Below are 18,234 nucleotides of genomic sequence, written 5' to 3' on the forward strand. Positions count from 1 at the left end.
ATGCTGTCCCTTGGGGATTGCCCACCCTAAGCTGCTCCTGAGTCTTCCAGGGGCTGACAGGAACCTTCTGTAACCGTGGTTCAGAAGGTCAAATCGGGGTATTTTGTGGGGTCCCTGGTCGAGGCACCACACCCACTGTGGAAGTCCGCCTGGGCAATGCCAAGGCCCAGCAGACGTGCGTTTGGAACGTTAGGGCTTTAGAGTGAGTAAGGCCTTCGCCCCTCTAATGAGAGACAGCACAGCGTTATGGTGATAAGAAGGGGTCTGGAGACAGTCTGCATTTCTTTTCTTTTCTTTTCTTTTTTTTTTTAGTTTTTAAACTTTTATTTCTTTATTTTGAGAGGGAGAGAGAGAGAAAATCCCAAGTAGGCTCCATGCTGTCAGCGCAGAGCCTGCTGCGGGACTCAAACTCATGAACTGTGAGATCATGATCTGAGCCAAAATCAAGAGTTGGACATTTAACCGACAGAGCCACTCAAGCACCCCCAGGCTGCATTTCTGAATCTCACCTCCTCTACTTATGAAGCTTATCTGGGGCAAGTTAATTAAGCTTCCTGTGCCTCAGTTGCCCCATCTGTAAAATGGGGCTAAGGAGAGCAGTTGCCTCTTCAACTTGGTATGACCAACCCACCCCAGTTGACAGTGCAGCCTCGTTTTCCCCTCAGCACACTTTCGGCTCGCTCTGAACACTCCCTGGATTCCCACTGGGCCCATTTACCTGTGAGGCCGTGGCTCTTTTTTATAAAGCATGAGACAGCAGGGACTTCCTGTCTGCTTCATTCCCAGTATTGCTAATTCATACCTTACAAGTGGCTTTTGTTAGAATGCTGCTTGCCTAATGAATAAGATTGTGAAATAATAAAGCTGGGTTTGCTTTTGGTTTTATTTTTCTAAGATATAGTAATGATGAGGAAGGTCTCCATAGCAACAATCGGAAGATTCTGAGCACGTGACACTTCAAAGGCTCCAGGCACGGCTAGGGCCACCCTTTCAAGATCAAAGTTTCAGCTCTTTATACACAACAAAGGGCGCGCTTGCCCGAGCAGATCACGACCCTCCGCACAGGCAGGGGGGGAGCCACAATTATGCAAATACTGAGAGTTACTAAGGGCCTGAGTTAATAAAGGGAAAGTAATCTCCAAATATTGACATTGTAAAAACAGCTCTTCCCCTCCACCCCACCCCATGTGGAAAATGGAAGCTGAGCTGGTTGGCCTCACGTCTGTGCTAACAGAGTGTCTCCAAGCAGAAGTGAGCCTTTCCCTCTTGTGCAGAAGAGGCTTGTGAGCCTCGCGGCTTCCTGCCATCAACAACAGAACCTCAGTCTGGAACGCTGGGCACAGAGAGGAGCCCACCTCTCTCAGGGGTCTAGGCCTGCAGGCTGTTCCACCAGGAGAGACGGGAACTGCTTCTTAGCTTCACCGAGACAAATCCTCGCTGGGAAGCAGACCTTGTAAACCACACGGGTTTGACTGTAACACCCCCTGCCCCGACGGCCAGCTGCTCATGCTGACAACAAATTCCCAGAGCACTTTTCAGTAAAGCCAGAGAGAAATGGCCCCACTGTGATGTGATCGATCATGTCCTACTGAGGCCAGAGGAGGCTCCGTCATTCCCTAGACCTAGGACATCCTCTCTTGTCCACCCACGTTATGCCCTCTCTTTTTCAAGATTCTTTGCAAAACTGAGTCGGTTTTAAGGTCTCTTGGGAAAGCCCAGTCCCTGCTGCCCGGGAAGGTGATCTCTCCGGCCCTGAGCAGCCCCCGCGTGCCGGCCGGGCAAACACAGACCCAGGAAAGCACCAGCTGCCTTTGCTCTAGAGGGATCCCCAGCATTTGCTGGTGCTGACCCCCGTGACCTAAGCTGCACACTGGCCTTGCCGTTCAGACTCAATCCGCCTTCGGGGAGCCCACCTCCAGCAGTGGTTTCTGTACTGGTGTTGGATACGGGAGCGTTTCTAGTCTAGAGATGACAGCCAAAACCGCAAAAGTTGATGAATTGTCCAGGGGGAGCACACGGGTTGAGAAGATGGGGCAGCAACCGTGGAGACCACAAACATTTCAGGGGCGTGTGGAGGAAGAGAATCATTGCCGGAAAGTATATTCATTTCCGATTGCTGCTGTAATAAATTACCACAATTTAGTGGTCTACAACAATACAAATTTATTATCTATGGCTCTGGGGATCAGAAGCCTAAAACAGGTCTGCCAGGCTGTGTGCTTTCTGGAGGCTCCACGAGAGCGTTTCCTTGCCTTTTTTAGCTTCCAGAAGCCACCTACATCCTTTGGCTCATGGCCGCCTTCCTCCATCTTCAAAGCCAGTGGAGTAGCATTTCAAATCTTTCCCTCTGTCCCTCTGCTTCCATAAAAATTGCACCTTCTGTCTGACTCTGACCCTCCTGCCTCCCATAAGCATCCCTGTGATTACCTCAGATCCACCTGGATAATCCCGATCTCAAGATCCTCAGCCTGACTTCTATCTGCAAAGTCCCTTTTGCCATTTCAGGTAATGTTCACGGGTCTAGAGCATGGAAATCCTTGGGGGACCGTTACTCAGCCAACCACAGAAACTAAGAAGGATGAACCAGGTGGGAAGAGCTGAGGTGATGGGACCAGGATGTCAAGGGGGGCTGAAGGAAGAGTGGTCAACAGGGAGAAATGCTACCTGAGATAAAACATCAGCTGAGAGATGGGTGGGGAATGGGTTGCTTGCCTGGTTTCCCCAGATTTCTCATAGCAAAGACAAAAATGTACTTTAAATATTTTGTTTTATGTTTATTTATTTTTTGGAGACAGTGCATGTGGGTACACACTCGCATGAGCTGGGATGGGGCAAGAGAGAGAGGGAGAGAGAGAGAGAGAGAGAGAGAATCCCAAGCAGGTTCCATACTGTCAGCACAGAGCCTGACGTGCAGTTCAGTCTCATGAACTGTCAGGTTGTGACCTGAGCTGAAATCAAGAGTCAGACACTCAGGGCGCCTGGGTGGCTCAGTCAGGTAAGCGACCAACTTCAGCTCAGGTCATGATCTCATGGTTTGTGGGTCTGAGCCCCGTGTCGGGCTCTGTGACAGCTCAGAGCCTGGAGCCTGGAGCCTGCTTCAGATTCCGTGTCTCCCTCTCTCTCTGCCCCTCCCCTGCTCGCACTCTGTCTCTCTCTCTCTGTCTCAAAAATAAATAAACATTAAAAAAAAATTTTTTTTAAAGAAAAAGAATTCAGGTAAAATTTACAAAACATAAAGTGAACCCTCTTACAGTGCACAATTCAGTGGCATTGAATACATTCATATTGTGCAGCTAAAGCATCTCGTCATCCCCAAAGGAAACCCTGTACCCACTAAGCAATCATTCTCCTGCCCCTCTTCCCCAGCCCTGGGCAACCACTATTCTGGTTTCTGTATCTATGCACTTACCTAGACTGGACAGCTCATAGAAATTACACACTATGTGATCTTTTGGGTCGTTTCCATCTTTTGGCTATCGTGAATCGTGCTTCTGTGAACATTTGTGCGCAAGTATTTGTTTGAGTATCTGTTTTCAGCTCTTTGGGGTATATACCTAGGAAGAATTGCTCAGTCATATGGTAATTCTATATGTTTAACTTTCTGGAGAACCACTAAACTGTTTTCCACAGGGCCAATGCCATTTCACGTTTCCACTAGCAACATATGAGGGTTTCAATTTCTATGCATTCTTGCCAACACTTGTCATTTATAGGTTGTTTTTTTTTTAATAGCCATCCTAGTGAGTGTGGGGTGAAATCTCCTTGTGGTTTTGACTTGTATTTCCCTAATGATTAGTGATGTTGACCATCTTTTAATGTGCTTCTTGGCCATTTGTATATCTTTGGAGAAATGCCTATTCGAGTCCTTTAACCATTTTTTAATTGGGTTGTCTTTTTGTTGTTGAGTTGTAAATATTTTTCATACATTCTGGTTGCCGGACACTTATCAGATACATGAGTTGTAGATATTGTCTCCAATTCTGTGGTTGTCTTTTCACTTCCTTGGTAATGTCCTTGAATGCACAAAAGGCTTAAATTTGATGAAGTCCATTTGTCTATTTTTTCTTTTGTTGTTTCTACTTTTCATGTTGCGCCTAAGAATCCATTGCCAAATCCAAGATCATGAACACATAATTCTCTAGTTTCTTTTAAGAGTTCTATAGTTTCAGCTCTTACATTTAGGTCTTTGGTCTATTTTGAGTTAATTTTTCTATATGTTGTGAGGCAGGGATAAAAGTGCAAACTGTAATCCATGAATCGTCATAAGAGTTTACTATTTGTATACATTAGGCTAATAGAGTAGATTGGTTATGTAGGGGAACTTGGCATTTTCAGATTTAACATTTTCAGTTTATCATTAGTGAGTGATCTTTTTTTAAAAAATGTTTATTTTGTTTGGGGGGAGGAGCAGAGAGAGGTGGGGGACGGGGAAGACAGAGGATCTGAAACAGGCTCCACATTGTCAGGGCAGAGTTTGGGGCTTAAACTCAAGAACCATGAGATTATGATCTGAGCCAAAACCAAGAGTCGGACCCTTAACCGACTGAGCCACCCAGGTGCCCATCATTCATGACTAATCTTAAAGGTCAGGACACATGGTCACTGTGCTGTCCCTGAGACACACATTTAGACCCCACGGGCAATGAGGCAGAGGCACAAATGCAAATCCCCAAACAAATAAAGCGAGCTTAGCTGGCCCTGGCTCCCTGTCTTCTCCAGACTTTCCTGGTCACTTATCAGCTTCCAAAACTCAGCTATTCTCATTGAGGGAAGATTTTTAAAAATTACACTTTACTGCATGCAATGTGCAGGAGCAGTATTAGCAAATTTGGATTTTGTGACAAGTGTCAACCCAAGGTCATTCTTACAAGCTAGATAAACATCTATTAGGGATGAAGAAAGGAATGGAGGTGGGGAGGGAGAGAGAAACCCTGTACAGGTTGAAGACTACAGTGTGTCAGTGGTCCCCAAATCCACTGCTAGCATCACATGGGAGGTGAAAACATGCAGATTCCCAGGTGACCACGTGCTCCCTCCAGAGATGCTGGTCAGCGAGTCTGGTTGAAACCTGGGAATCTGTAGGTTTCCAAACTCTGCAGGAGACTCTGTCATTGGCCAGGTTTGGGACCTTGAAGTGTCTAGGGTTTCTGAAGAGACGCTCTGCAGAAGGCGGAGGTTTGTTGAGTGGATTCAGGCAGTAAAGCCAGTTCTGAGGGAAAAGGTACAGGGAGGCAGAGCTGGCTCAGGGGGAAGGTTTCTCTCAACTTCTCAGCCACAAGGCAGTGGGCCACCTGTCACGGAGTTGGCCTGGCCACAGGGAGGCTGGTGGCACAGCAGAGCTCTAGGGACAGGAGTGCACTCTAGGGACAGAACACGGCACAGGGCTAAATAAATCACCGTCTAAAGCCAGCGCTTCAGCTGTGCGAGCAGACAAGCTATCTGACTTTTGGGGCTTCTTTTTCCAAGCGGAGAAATCCAGGAAAATGAAGGTTTTAAATGAGCTCAGTGGGTTTTTTTTTTCCTTTTCCTTTCCTCTTATATTCTCTTTCCCCCTCCTTCCTTGTCTTTCTGTTAACTTCCTAGCAGCCAAACCCTTCATCCAAATGAAAGGTTGCAAACCTCCACATAGGATCTTTCTAGTCCTCCTTCCAGGTCCTCCTTTGCCCCCACAAGGCCTCGAACCCCCATGAAAACCAGTTGAAACTCCTAGGCTAGACTCTCTAGGACTACATCGAGTATTAGCATGTTGGCAGCTCTAAGACAATGAGGAGCATTAGAACATGATTCTTAGGGAGGCTTGTGGACGTCCCCGGGCTTTGAGAGCTGGCAAGAGCACGTGGATGAGGGACAGCACTAGCAAAAGCTGCCTCCAAAGTTGGACTCTGGATCTACTAGTTATTCGACTTAATTTACTCATAATTGCTTGTCCTTATATAACCTTCATTGTCTGCAATACAGGAATCATTAGCCGACTCTCATCTGTTGCTGACGCACTGATGGGCTGTGATGGGAATCTGGGAATTTACAAGGCAGGAACTAACCAATCGCCTACCCCGGGCCAGGGCTTGCTATGGGGAAAGGTAGCCCTGGCAGCCACCTGTTTCTGTGGTCCCCCATGGGGAGAGGCCCTCTGGATGCCTGATGACTGGTTTATTTTCCATTCAGATGTTCTCTCCTAGACTAGAGTTATCTTAACAGGGCAAACGAAACAGTATCTGAAGCTGTTGCCAGGGCAACTTGACAAAAGACTTCACCCTCAGCTACCGTATATGAAATTTGTCAAAGGCAGCTGGCTCACAGGGAGAGGAAAGAGAAGGGAATAGTTGCCACTTTTGCTCCTTAAAATTAAAATTTAAAGACTATCTTCTTCTGGGTAAATCAACTTAGGTAGAACGGGAAAGCAGTTGTGATCCATGCAATAAAAATTCAGAAATGTCAGGCTGGGAATGCTAAGAGCGAACCTTTAGCTTTTCTTTTGTGATGTCTGTAAAATAGGTGCCTATCAGGGCTTTTAACACCAAGCTGCCTATAGACCTGGAGCTGAAAGTATGCCCTGAAGGGGGAGGAATAAGGCAGAGGGCAAGACATTGAAGAAAGCCACCAGGATATTCAAGTATATATAGATAAATATGAAGCAGGGAGTTCTTGACACACCTAATAGCCCTTCTCTCCCCAAGCCGTAACTATCAAGATAGCAGCCTCTTGTACGGAGACCAGCATCACTGTGTTCGGACCAAGTTCAATCAGCTCACGATATGGATGAAAAGACAGGTCCATAAAAGACAGCCCAGTCAAAGTTACCCAGCCAGGTAAGGGCAGAACTAAGCCAGAAGCCCTGTTTCCTGTTTCTGCATGATCTTTCCACTTACTGATGCCTCTGTGCTATGCTTCTTTGAAAGAAGTACAAGCTGGACAGCTTTCAAAGTATGCCCTATGGAGTCAGGGGCCAAGCATAGGGCACGCCGTGCCCTCAAAGGAATGACTCCTTTTCCATCTATTTTTATATCTACTGGGGCTCCACTTAAAATTATTTAAGAGAAAAATCTATTACTAGAAAAAAAGCTTCAAGATCACAGATCTAAAGATAAATATAGTAGATGGTGATAGTTGCAAAACCTTGTGAACGTATTAAAAACCATTGAATCATATGCTTTACTATGGTGAATTTTATTTTTAAAATTTACTTTATTTCTCATATATTTGTTTAAATAAAAGAAAACCCCCAAATGCTCCTTTATTCAGACAAGTCCCTTTATTCAGAGGGACAGACACTAAGATAAGAGGTGAGTTGTACTTAGGATCGGAAACCAAACGGGACTGGATGATAACAATGCTGACCCAGACGTCCTCCGTGCCCCACCGCCATGCTCCCCACTCCCCACTCCAGAGCGCCTGGGCAGCTCCTTACCGAGTTGGTGCCGAGGATCTGCAGGTTGGGCTTCTCCGACTCCAGCAGCTTGGCCACCATCTTAAGGAAACTCTCCACAAAGAGGTTGATGCTCTGGCAGTGGCAGGCCATGAGCAGCTGGTCCAGTGCCTCCATGGCGATGCACACGTACCTGGGGAAAGCAACACCGTCACTTGGCCTCACACCCATTCCACCCTCACCACGTGACTGGGACAATCTAGATGGCAGCGTAGTGGCCACCTGGGCAGCATCTGGGGAATGAGGCTCTTCCGTAGGTGGCCAGCATCTGCACAGCCATTCCAACCAGTGCCCACTCCAGCCCAGTGCAAGAGTCAGAAGGAAACGGAGCCAGAAGGGAGCCCAGACACCGGCCCCCCAGCCCCTCCCTCCACAGATGAAGAACACGAGGACAGGTGAGGTGTACCAGTTCGTGAGTAGATACAACCAGAAAGGATTGATGCTCAGAAGAGCAAATTCTGAACCCAAACCCAATGAGATCAGAGAATCATTTGATCCAAGGTCAGGAAGTGTTTGTTGAGCACCCGCGGGAGAAAAGCTCTGTCTTAGTCAGTGCAGGGGTGTAAGGAGGAAGTCCTTCAACTTACGGGGCCTGGAGTTGGATGGACAAGATAAACACACAGATACCTCCTCTAAAAAGAAACGCTACAAGAAAATCATGCAGGACATCTCACAAGGGTTCCAAAGAAGGAGAGGGATAGCTCTAGTGGGAGGAAGAGAAGAACTTTCGGAAGAATGTTTATGAAGAATCTGAGATGGGCCTGAGGACCAGTCAACTGCAAAGGTTAAGGAATATAAAATCTGCACGTATTGTGTTTAAAGACCTCAGAAGTCCTAGGGTTGTCACACAATATGGTTCATGGTATTACCATATTTAGGTAATGCATACTGTACCTAATGAAGACGATGTTCTATACCAACTCTAAGACAGAGTATGAGCAGGCAAGGGGCAGAGAGAAAGGCAGACACAGAATCCGAAGGAGGCTCCTGGCTCTGAGCTGTCAGCACAGAGCCCGACGCAGGGCTCCAACCCAGAAACCTCGAGATCGTGACCTGAGCCAAAGACAGACGCCCAACAAACTGAGCCACCCAGGCACTTTAGAAATTCTTCTAAGGTCTAAAACCTGAGTGAACATCTTCTGAAACCAGAAATACTCACCATCTAACGGCGAACGGGCTTACTAGTAAGTCAGTCCATCCTGTTTTTTGACAACTAAATTAAAACTTCTTTATATTTTAAGCTAAACCTTAATACCTTTATCCTGTATTTATAATTCTACTTTTGGGAGCAGTTAAAAAAGAGGGCTAAGCCCTTCAACCACCTGAATGCAGCAATCTCCTGTTTCTTGCTCTTCTCTATGCTCAAAATACCCAATCCTCTCCAAACTAGCCTTTGCAGGACAACCCCTGATTATCCTGGTGGTTGTCTTCTTCAACCCCTCTCTTGAATCCCCAGAAAAGTGCCACGAATCAAATTCCTGCTGAGAATTAGGAGGGCACGTCTGAGCCCAAACCCAACATTTGTTCCACAGTGGCGACAGGAGCCTACGGTCAGGTAAGACACAGCATGAAGGGGTGCATGCCCCACTTGCAAGGCCCTTGCATACTAAAGAAAACAGAGTAGACATTTACTGGAATAGGTTATCATCTGAATTCTATTGAGGAAGCTGCTGCAAATCTGTCCAAAATTATTCCAGTTCAAATCTTTGTAGTTTTCTTTAGGGAGTTAGGTATCTGAGACAGAATGCTGTGAGTTTCCCCCGGAATCTCTTTCCCCTCTTTTTCCCTAGAAATTTAGAATTTTAACTGAGCTCGTGGCTGTTCATCAAGACCACCTCCCAGCCCCTTCTGCTGCTAGGTCAGGCCACATGATTAAAATGTTCCCATTAAGGGGTGCCTGGGTGGCTCAGTTTGTTGGGCGTCTGTCTTTGGCTCAGGTCACGATCTCGAGGTTTGTGGGTTGGAGCCCTGCGTCGGGCTCTGTGCTGACAGCTCAGAGCCAGGAGCCTCCTTCGGATTCTGCGTCTGCCTCTCTCTCTGCCCCTTGCCTGCTCATACTCTGTCTCTGTCTCTCTCAAAAATAAATAAAAAACATTAAAAAAATATTTAAAAAAGAGTCTCTTATGGTTTGCCTCACTCTCTGTTTTTATTTTATTTTTCCTTCCTTTCCCCATTTGTCTTCTTTTTAAAACAAAGTCTGGTTAAATAAAAAGAAAGCACAGGAAGCATGACGACAAGGTGAATTCTGGAGGTGCCAGGAGGACAGGACACAAGGCGCACAATGCTTCTCCTGGCAGTCGTTCAGTTTCAGACATTGTGTGTCCAAACTGCCTCACGGTGAGCGAGCCAGCTTTGCAAATCCAAATATATAAAGTAACAGCAGTCATGGTGTCTCCTAATTTTTTTAAAGACATCAGATACCATTTCTTAGGTACCTCTGAGCTAACTTCTATGTTGAGCAATCATAAGAAAAACAGCCTCTCTGACATTATCCTGTCCACTTTTTTAAAATGTTAGGTGAATTGAGTCCACTCTTATTAAATTATTACTTAATATCATTAAATGCTATTACATGGTTATCTCTGGGCACGTTTACAAATGGATCAGGCCATGCTCTTATTTACAGGATGTCTTTCAAAGACAAAGCCGGCATTGGGTCTTTGAGCTCCTTCGGGTGAATCAGAACCACCATGTCCTGCTGGGCGTGGGGGTGGGGGGCGGTGCTGGCCATTCCTGGCTCTTTAGAGGCCATCGTAGTCACAGTCCAGGAAAGCTGCCATGCCTTGCAGAAGTCCTGGCATGTTTCAGGTTGGCTGTCCTGGTCAGCGAAGCAGCCTGGCTGGGGCCCTTCCAAAAGAAACAGGCTTTCCTTGCAGACAAACCTGGCCACATTTGAGCAACCAAACATGGCAGGTGGGAAAACGGGGGCAAGCAGTGTAGAACTCTATTCTCCTATGAATCATCCCAGCATCCTATGTAGGAAAGGCTTCACCATTAGCTCACAGAGTTCAAATGAGGGAAAGGAAGGGGTGGAGTGGGGTTTGGCAAGAGAAGAAACTAGAAGACTTCCCAAATTCCTGAGTTTAGATTGCTGCTTTTCCTTTTCCTATAAAAAAAAAATTCCCAGAAAATCCTAAAAAGGAAAAGCCATCCTTTGCTAGCAAAATGAATGAATGAATGGATTAAAAAATATAAATTAAAAAAAAATTGGCTACTAACCAGGAGTGGAGATATTGATGGAAACTGGAAATTAATGGTAGAAGAGAAACTGAAAAGTCAAGAAGTTTAAGGCCTAGTTCTTTGAATATACTATTCTTTGTTCCCCATCTTGGGCCCCCATACTAAGGATGGAAGGATTATAACGATGAACTTGAGCTTTTCAAAGCATCTTAGAAGATTAGAAGGCAAAGGGACCTTGGAACCTCCTAGTCCAAGGCTCTCTGCATTGGTCCTACCTTACCGTAACCTCCCTAGGAATCTCCTGTAGCTGGGCCTATAGTCTCCAAGAGAATAAAGTGTGGCCTTCTCAGGGTGATGTCTGCTCAACAGGACCAGGGCCAGTCAGCCTGGGTGATCTGGACTCAGTGTCCTGGAAGGAATCCAGGGAAGTAATAGGTCCAGGAAACTGAACCGGTCTGAGTACTAGGAGTGGGTCAAGGCAGAAAGGTGCTGGTGAAGACTAGCCTGCTGCAGGAGCCCGAGGTACAGACAACAGCAGCAAGGGTTCTGGATGTACTGGGAGGGCTTCAGAGCTGTCAGGTGAGTAAGGCAGGTGAGTAAAGCAGAGCCCAAGGAGTCTGGGCTAGAACTGGGTTCATGGACAGCAACCAACACCAAGAGAGGACACTTGGGGGTTATAATAACAGGAACTCCGGGGCAAGGCCCATGGCAGGAGGTGAGTTACAACACCTGAGGAAAATATACAGGGAATGAGGCAAGAAGTATCTCCTAATGAATTCCAGAAGGGGTAGCTCGTTCTGCATGAACACCTTGTGCTCAACCAAGAAGGAGTAGGTACACAGAGCCTGGGAACCAGGTGTGGTCTGAGAGGAAAGGCAGACATCTCTGCCCATCATCGTTCACGTCAGTGAGCAGCACCTTAGAATTCACACCTTATTCCCTCTCTGCCCACATTTCGTTATCACCCCTGATGCTAAGCGCATATTAAGGCAGAGTTCACACACAACTGGAGCGGGGTGATAAAGCGGGGAGGCCGTGGGGTAGAAGATGGTTCTGTGACTTGGGTCGAACACCCAAGGTTCACGTCCGTAAAATCAAACAGCAAACACAGACACGTGCATGATGACAGGGAGACACAACCCCTCAGACTGTCTGCATGTGAATATTTTGTCCTTCCAAAGCTGCCATCAGGAAGATACTAATGACAAGGAAGAGAATAATGATGAGTGCGGCACTGGGTAGGGAAAGACGGGGCGGGCAAGGAGAGAGAATAGGAGATCAGATCTAACAGATTCTTCTCCAAATGTTTATGATTAAAGCTTCCAACGAGGCGTTCAAGGCTTTACTTAGATGCTGCAATGCCTATTTTTAACAGAACGATACCAATTTTGAATTGTAGTTCTGAGGGCAGTGGAATGATTCTAAGTGGCTGTGCGGGCTACAGCACATTTTTACCAAGAGAACCGTCACTGCAGAGAGGGCAGATAAAATTAGTATTAAATGCTTAATGTTATTGCTAGCATATTAGTTTTAGATTCAGTCTAGGATAAAGTCATTTTTACTTGCCTGAATATGCTTTATAATATGTCAAGGCGATTTATATAATCAGCATGTACAGTGTATTTGTGCCCTTTTTATTGAGCATGTAGCCTACTTTTATTTTATAAAATGATGATAGGGATGTACTGTTTTTGGTCTTGCTTTTATCCTCGGGATAGCTTGCTTTCAGATTTGTTGGTGGGTCCTGCAGAGGTGGGACGTCTACACCCTATAAGCACAATGTAAACCTTTTTACTCCAGCTCTTGCTCCGCTTCACCAGGAAGAAGGGGCCTTGGCAGGTGGTAGGGCTGATGGGTAGCGGTGGGGGCCCATGACGGGGGTCGAGGGGAGACAGCGCTGCACCCAGAGGTGTGAGGCCCAGAGACCCAGGGAGGAGTGTCAGCCAGTCCACGTGGAGTGGGTCTAGAGCAGGCAGGGCAGGTGTGGTGAGCATGGCTGGCGAGTGGCGAGTTAGGGGCAGGTTTAGAAGCCTCCAGAGGTCAAGCTGAGGAGCTTGGATTTTATTCTAAAGGAGCCAGGAAAGGATAGCTTCAGGTCTGTATTTTGGAGATCAGAGCTAGCAGTTCTCGACTGGAAGGACCAGAACAGGAAAGACGGGGCAGGGAGACAATTTCTAATGCTGCCGTCCGTAATCTGGAGTCTGCAACAGAAGAAAGGTAGAAGCAGAGGAAAGTACAGGATGGACTTTGTGGAGAATAGAAGCAATGGAACTTAGGAACAACTGCTCTGGATCTACCCCATCCTTTTTTTTTTTTTTTTTTTTATGCTTATTTATGCCAGAGAGAGAGAGAGAGAGAGAGAGAGAGAGAGCAAGTGGGGGAGGGGCAGAGAGAGAGGGAGACACAGAATCCGAAGTAGGCTCCAGGCTCTGAGTTGTCAGCACAGAGCCCGGTGTGGGGCTCGAACTCATGAACCTCGAGATCATGATCTGAGCCAAAGTTGGATGCTTAACCAACTGAGCCACCCAGGTGCCCCGTGGATCTACCCCATCCCTCGCCCCATCACCAGGGACATCTTTGGGTTCTCTTACATTCAGCTTTGCTCTAAACTGTGGTGTGGGAAGGGCAGGTCCTGCTGTTCACTTTTTTCATTGGAAAGTAACACATGCTCAACAGAGAACATTTAGGAAACACACAAAAAGGGTAGATAGAAAACAAAACAAAATGCGCGTGCGCACACACACACACACACACACACCCAGCCACACTGCTCAAAAAATGAACACTCTTCACTTTTATGGCATATTTGTTTTTACTATATTTTCTAGGCATTGAGATTTGTTGTTGTTTATTTTTTAAATTGATTATAAAGCACTGTATACATAATTATGTATTCTATTTTTCATGTACTTATGGCATTTTCATTACTATACGGAAAACATGTTTATAAACATCATTTTTGTTGGATAGATAATATTTCACCAAATGATAAACATCATTATTTACTAAACTATTTTCCTTTTATTGGACATTAATTTCCACTATTTCTTTCTTGTAAAAAACACCATAATGAATCTCTCTCTGTGTAAAGCTAGTTTATAACTTAAGATTGATTTCTTGGGATAGATGAATAGAAAACGAATTTACTGGATCAAAGGGCATAAATGTTCTTGAAGATTTGACCTATGTTTCAAAACTACCTTCTAAAGAGTTTCAATCAATTCACACTCATTCTAGAAAAAGTATGAAAGTGCGTCTCATGTCGCCATTCCTTGGTTAATACTGGAAATACTTTGTCAGTTTATAAGTGAAAATGGTATCTTAGTATTTCAAGGCACATCCTTGATTATAAATTTATTGAATATTATTATTCCTATTTCCTCTTCTGTGGGTTGGTTTTTGGGGGCCCTTGCTTCACATTTTTGAGCCTCTCAGCTTCCCCACCTCTTTCAAAACACATCTTTTTGTTGTTTGTCTTTTAAATTTCGATGGTTTCTTTGCTGACATCAAAATATTTAAATTTTTAAACAGTTAAATCCATTGATCATTTGCATTTAAGATTTCTTCTCTCTTTTAAACATAGCAAGTCTTCCCTCTCAGAAGATTGATAAATATTTCATTTAAGTGTATTTTTAATGGACAAGTTACCCCTAACCTTGTCTTTTCACTAGAATGTAAATGGTCTTTCTTTCTTTCTTTCTTTCTTTCTTTCTTTCTTTCTTTCTTTCTTTTTTTACAAATGCTTATTTTTTTTAATATGAAATTTATTGTCAAATTGGTTTCCATACAACAGGGCTCATCCATAGATGGTTTTTAAGACAGTAGGTTGATCGGTTGAATGAGAATAATGGCACTTTCTGGACTAGACTAACTTTTCAAGGTCCCAGACTGCACGTGAGGGCTTCTAGATGGAGACCCAAGGGGTACATGGATGCTAAAAGAGGTGCTCCTAGGAAGTCTACATCTCCTTCTTCCCGCATCTTGGCAACAGCATCAGATTTTACCCTGCCATTGGAAGAACCCATGCAGCCCATCCCTCAGTCCCAGGCCCCTTTTTCTCAGTCTGTTCAATAACCCAGTCTACCGTCATTTTCATAAAAGGACCCTGTGTTTTGCCTTAAAAACGTAATACCACTTCTGAAAGTATCTGTCTCACTTTCTCACACTTCTTACCCATATCGATGACGACCCACATCGCGGATGAGCCTCTCGGAGAGGTAGGCGCCAATTCGATCCAGTTTTTCTGGAGCTGAAAGGGCGTAGAAGGTCAGCTTCTCCATGTTGGTCTTCACCAAGCCATCCTGCAAAACACAGGCCCTCATGTGTCACTGTGGCCGTTCCATGGCTAGAAGGGCTCAAGTCTAAAAGTAAATAATATGCCAACTTAATCATCATTTAGCAGAGTGCCATTATGTATGTGACAAACCCCCCATGCCCTGGGTTTCAGGGATACAGGGACGATCAAGGCATGGTTCCTGCCTTCCAGGAACGCACAACTTAGCCCACAATATGCCAGCTATAAATGAGAATAGTGGTATAAGTGTACATATGTATGTGTATGTGTGTGCATGTGTATATGTATACATGAATGTATAAATATGCATGTGTGTATGAATAATAAGGCTTCATTGAAAGCAACTCAGAATTAAAATATGCTGGATATCCAGCACCAAGGCATGAATGGGAAGAGGGGGCAGCTTAGCAGCAATTAGGGAATTCTCCAGAGGATGCTGGAAATGTGACCCTTCAACTGTCTATCAAGAAGCTGTCATTGATTTCCAGAGAGCAAGTCGAGAATATGTCACATCCTGACATTCCCAAAACCACACGACCCATAATGCAGCCTGAGTGGGGAGTGGCAGCTTGGAAGCCAGTAAGCCAGGCCCCCGGCGTGCATACACCCAAACCACCTGACAGGTACCAGAGGGAGCCGCAGAGAAGACATGGGCTCCTGACCCAAAACCCGAGAATGGAAGTACTCACGCTAAATGGCAGGGACATAGAACCATCAAGGGAGTTAGCAGTTCAAGGAACCATCACTCAGATAGACATGGGTGGGAAAGACGTCTCAATTGTATAGCAAAGGCCCAAAGCGTGCCAAAACAAGCTTCCAGAGCCCTCTGCAGATCCTGACTTCAGAAAGATCCAGACCTCCTCTGCTTGCAGGCCCCCGGCCGCCTCTCCCCACTGACCAGGGTCTGAACAGGCCCAGCGGCAGGAGGCCCGGGAGACCCGCCTCCCCCTCGCAGCCCTGGATGGGGTGAGACAGTGCGGGGTGAAGCCAGGTGGAGGTGGGACCCACCTCGGGATCCTCAGGGAAGATGTTGTCAACCAGCCTTTTGTACCTGGGGCGTAGAGCACCGCAGCAGCCACACACACCTGTAATGGCAAGAAACACCCATGAGCGGAGCCTCCCAGGCAGGCTGAGGGGACCTGGCGACCAGGCCAAGGCGGCTCGTAAGGAGCCAAACCCAGGTGGAAAACAGAAAGGTCCCTCCCCCAGAGTGCCAGGGCCCCTGCGCTGGGCGTCTCCCACGACTGGCACACATTCCAAACCTTTGCCCTTTCCGCTTCGTGTCTTTTGCTTGGGGGTCAAGGACAGTGGCATATGGGAGCGTGATGCTAGCACACCAGCTCTTGTTCACGAAGCCAGGCCGTGGAGGAGCATTTGGAGGGGTGGGAGCTTCCTCAAAGGTCAGGTGCTACCCTACATATATTTCCCCGGTTCCCTGACATGCAGGCAGGCGTGCACACGTGGACTCTCTCTCTCTCTTTCCCTCTCTCGGGCAGGACTATAAACCTCCTCCCGCAGCCCAAGAATCTCGCCAGTGTCCTGGGAAGGTGGAATTCGTTTCTCCCAATGCCCCTCATGGACTCCCTACTTCTTTTATTCTCTGCTCCTCAATCCCCTCTACTATCCTGTCCCCTGGGGCCATTTCCATTACAGAATGTTAGATGAAACTATGATAAATTAACATTACCATTAATTATTAACATTTGAAAATGCATCTTTAATGCAGTGTGCGGTAGTGTTTGAAAACCATGGTGTTTCGGGGGGCGGGGAGGGGGGCGGGGCCTCAGGGGCCGGCCGGGTGGTGGTCCTGCAGGCCGGCCCCCCACCCCATGAAGAGTCCACCAGTCTGTGGCAAAACGAGAGACTAAGAACAATGTGGTGCATTTTTAGAAAGCTGAATCTATTCCATTTAGAAGACTGTTTGATATGACCTTTTTGTCGTTTGCTGCTGTCAAATGATGGTGTTAGGAAATCAGCAATAATAGAACAAACCTTGGGAAAATGAAAAACTGACTCTTTTAAGGTCATAAAAAGTTTTCAGTGAAAAGGAAATTGAACCATCTGGGAACCGATGCTGTCTAGCCTTCCTCTGGCTGCAGGGATCTCTCCTTCGGCATCCCAGCCGCAACCCTCACTGCCCGGTGGGGGGAGTGGGCACTCTGGGGAGGAGCGGAGCGGAGGGAAGGGAAGGGCCTGGGAAAGTCCACCACCCCCCCCCAAAATAATTGCTCCCTCATTCTACTAATTAATGCTTAATTCTGCTTGTACAAACTCTCCAGTTGAAATGCAAATGCACCCTGGAAGGATCAAGCCTATGGGTCATTCAGAAAAGAATGACTTACTTTAGTGGGAATTACTTTAATCACACAAAGAGCTTTACAGCTGTGAAGAAAAGAGGCTCTCTGGGAATTTTGATTGGGAGGGGGTGCAGGGCGGCAGTGCCAGGAGGAGGAAGGAGCAGAGATTTGGGCCATAGGGGTGATTGGGATACAAGGGAATGGGTGCTATCTTGGAGACGCCAAGGGGCACCCTGAAGAAGGACTGATTCATGACACCCCTCGCCCACTCCACGGGTAGCTGTGTGCCCCCGCCTCCCACCTGCTAGGGGACAGGAGGACAGCAGAACTGGTCCACGGCTGCAGAGCCAGGCCCTCCCCGGTCAGGCTCACTGGGCTGGCCTGGCATCTCCTCATCCCCTCTCTGCCCACGCCTGGGAGGAGGCGTTAGGGGTCTGGCTGGCTGGCATCCAGGGCCAGTTCTCACGACGGAGCAGCTCCGGGGGTGGTGTTCTCCATCTTGAGCCTCCAAGCCCGGGATTTAAATCCGTCCTCCTTCCCCCCTTAGGCCACCCTGCCCTCTGCCAGGTGCAGCTGTCAGCAGGCTTCTTCCTAAGATGCCCCCAGGATGTGCCCTCTGCTCTCTGGGCAGCCTCCTTCCTCACCGTCCCCAAACCCCCCAAACTGGGAACACAGGAACACGGGCCCTTTGTGTCTTAAGGGAGTGGGAAAATAGCAACACAGAGAACTTAGAACTGAAAAGCCCCAGTGTCAGTCCCTTCCCCAAACATTTTTGGAAGACCGATGAGGCAGGGCCTGCACAGGACAGAGGCCAAGCTCACGGTTGTTAGAAACTCTGACTTGTCGAGAAAATACCCATTTTGGGTACTCAGGGTAGAGACCTCTGTGCAGGGGCACCAAGGGGGTTTGGGGGTCTTGACTACAGCAGCATGGCCAGGCCCGCTGGCTCAGTTTCTTCCCAGTAGAAACCAGGCAGCCTGCTGATCTCCTGCTCTTTTGTGTTCTAGAAGGGGTGCACCTCAGGATGCATCAGTGCC

General features: G+C 47.0%; 1 protein-coding gene across 3 annotated transcripts in view; it reads right to left on the reverse strand.

Annotated features, from left to right (window-relative positions):
• EFR3B (EFR3 homolog B) overlaps positions 1–18,234 on the reverse strand; it is an 82,981-nt gene that overhangs the window by 31,300 nt on the left and 33,447 nt on the right. For all 3 annotated transcript variants that reach the window (XM_019450316.2, XM_019450306.2, XM_019450297.2), the window contains exons 2-4: positions 15,909–15,985; positions 14,780–14,907; positions 7,409–7,559 (exon numbers count right to left, since the gene is read on the reverse strand). In XM_019450316.2, the coding sequence (XP_019305861.1) occupies positions 7,409–7,559; positions 14,780–14,907; positions 15,909–15,985 (356 nt within the window). The remainder of the gene's footprint in view (positions 1–7,408; positions 7,560–14,779; positions 14,908–15,908; positions 15,986–18,234) is intronic.

Source organism: Panthera pardus, unplaced genomic scaffold, assembly GCF_024362965.1.
Source record: "Panthera pardus isolate Hobbes unplaced genomic scaffold, ASM2436296v1 HiC_scaffold_26, whole genome shotgun sequence".
NCBI classification, from domain to species: Eukaryota; Metazoa; Chordata; class Mammalia; order Carnivora; family Felidae; genus Panthera; species Panthera pardus.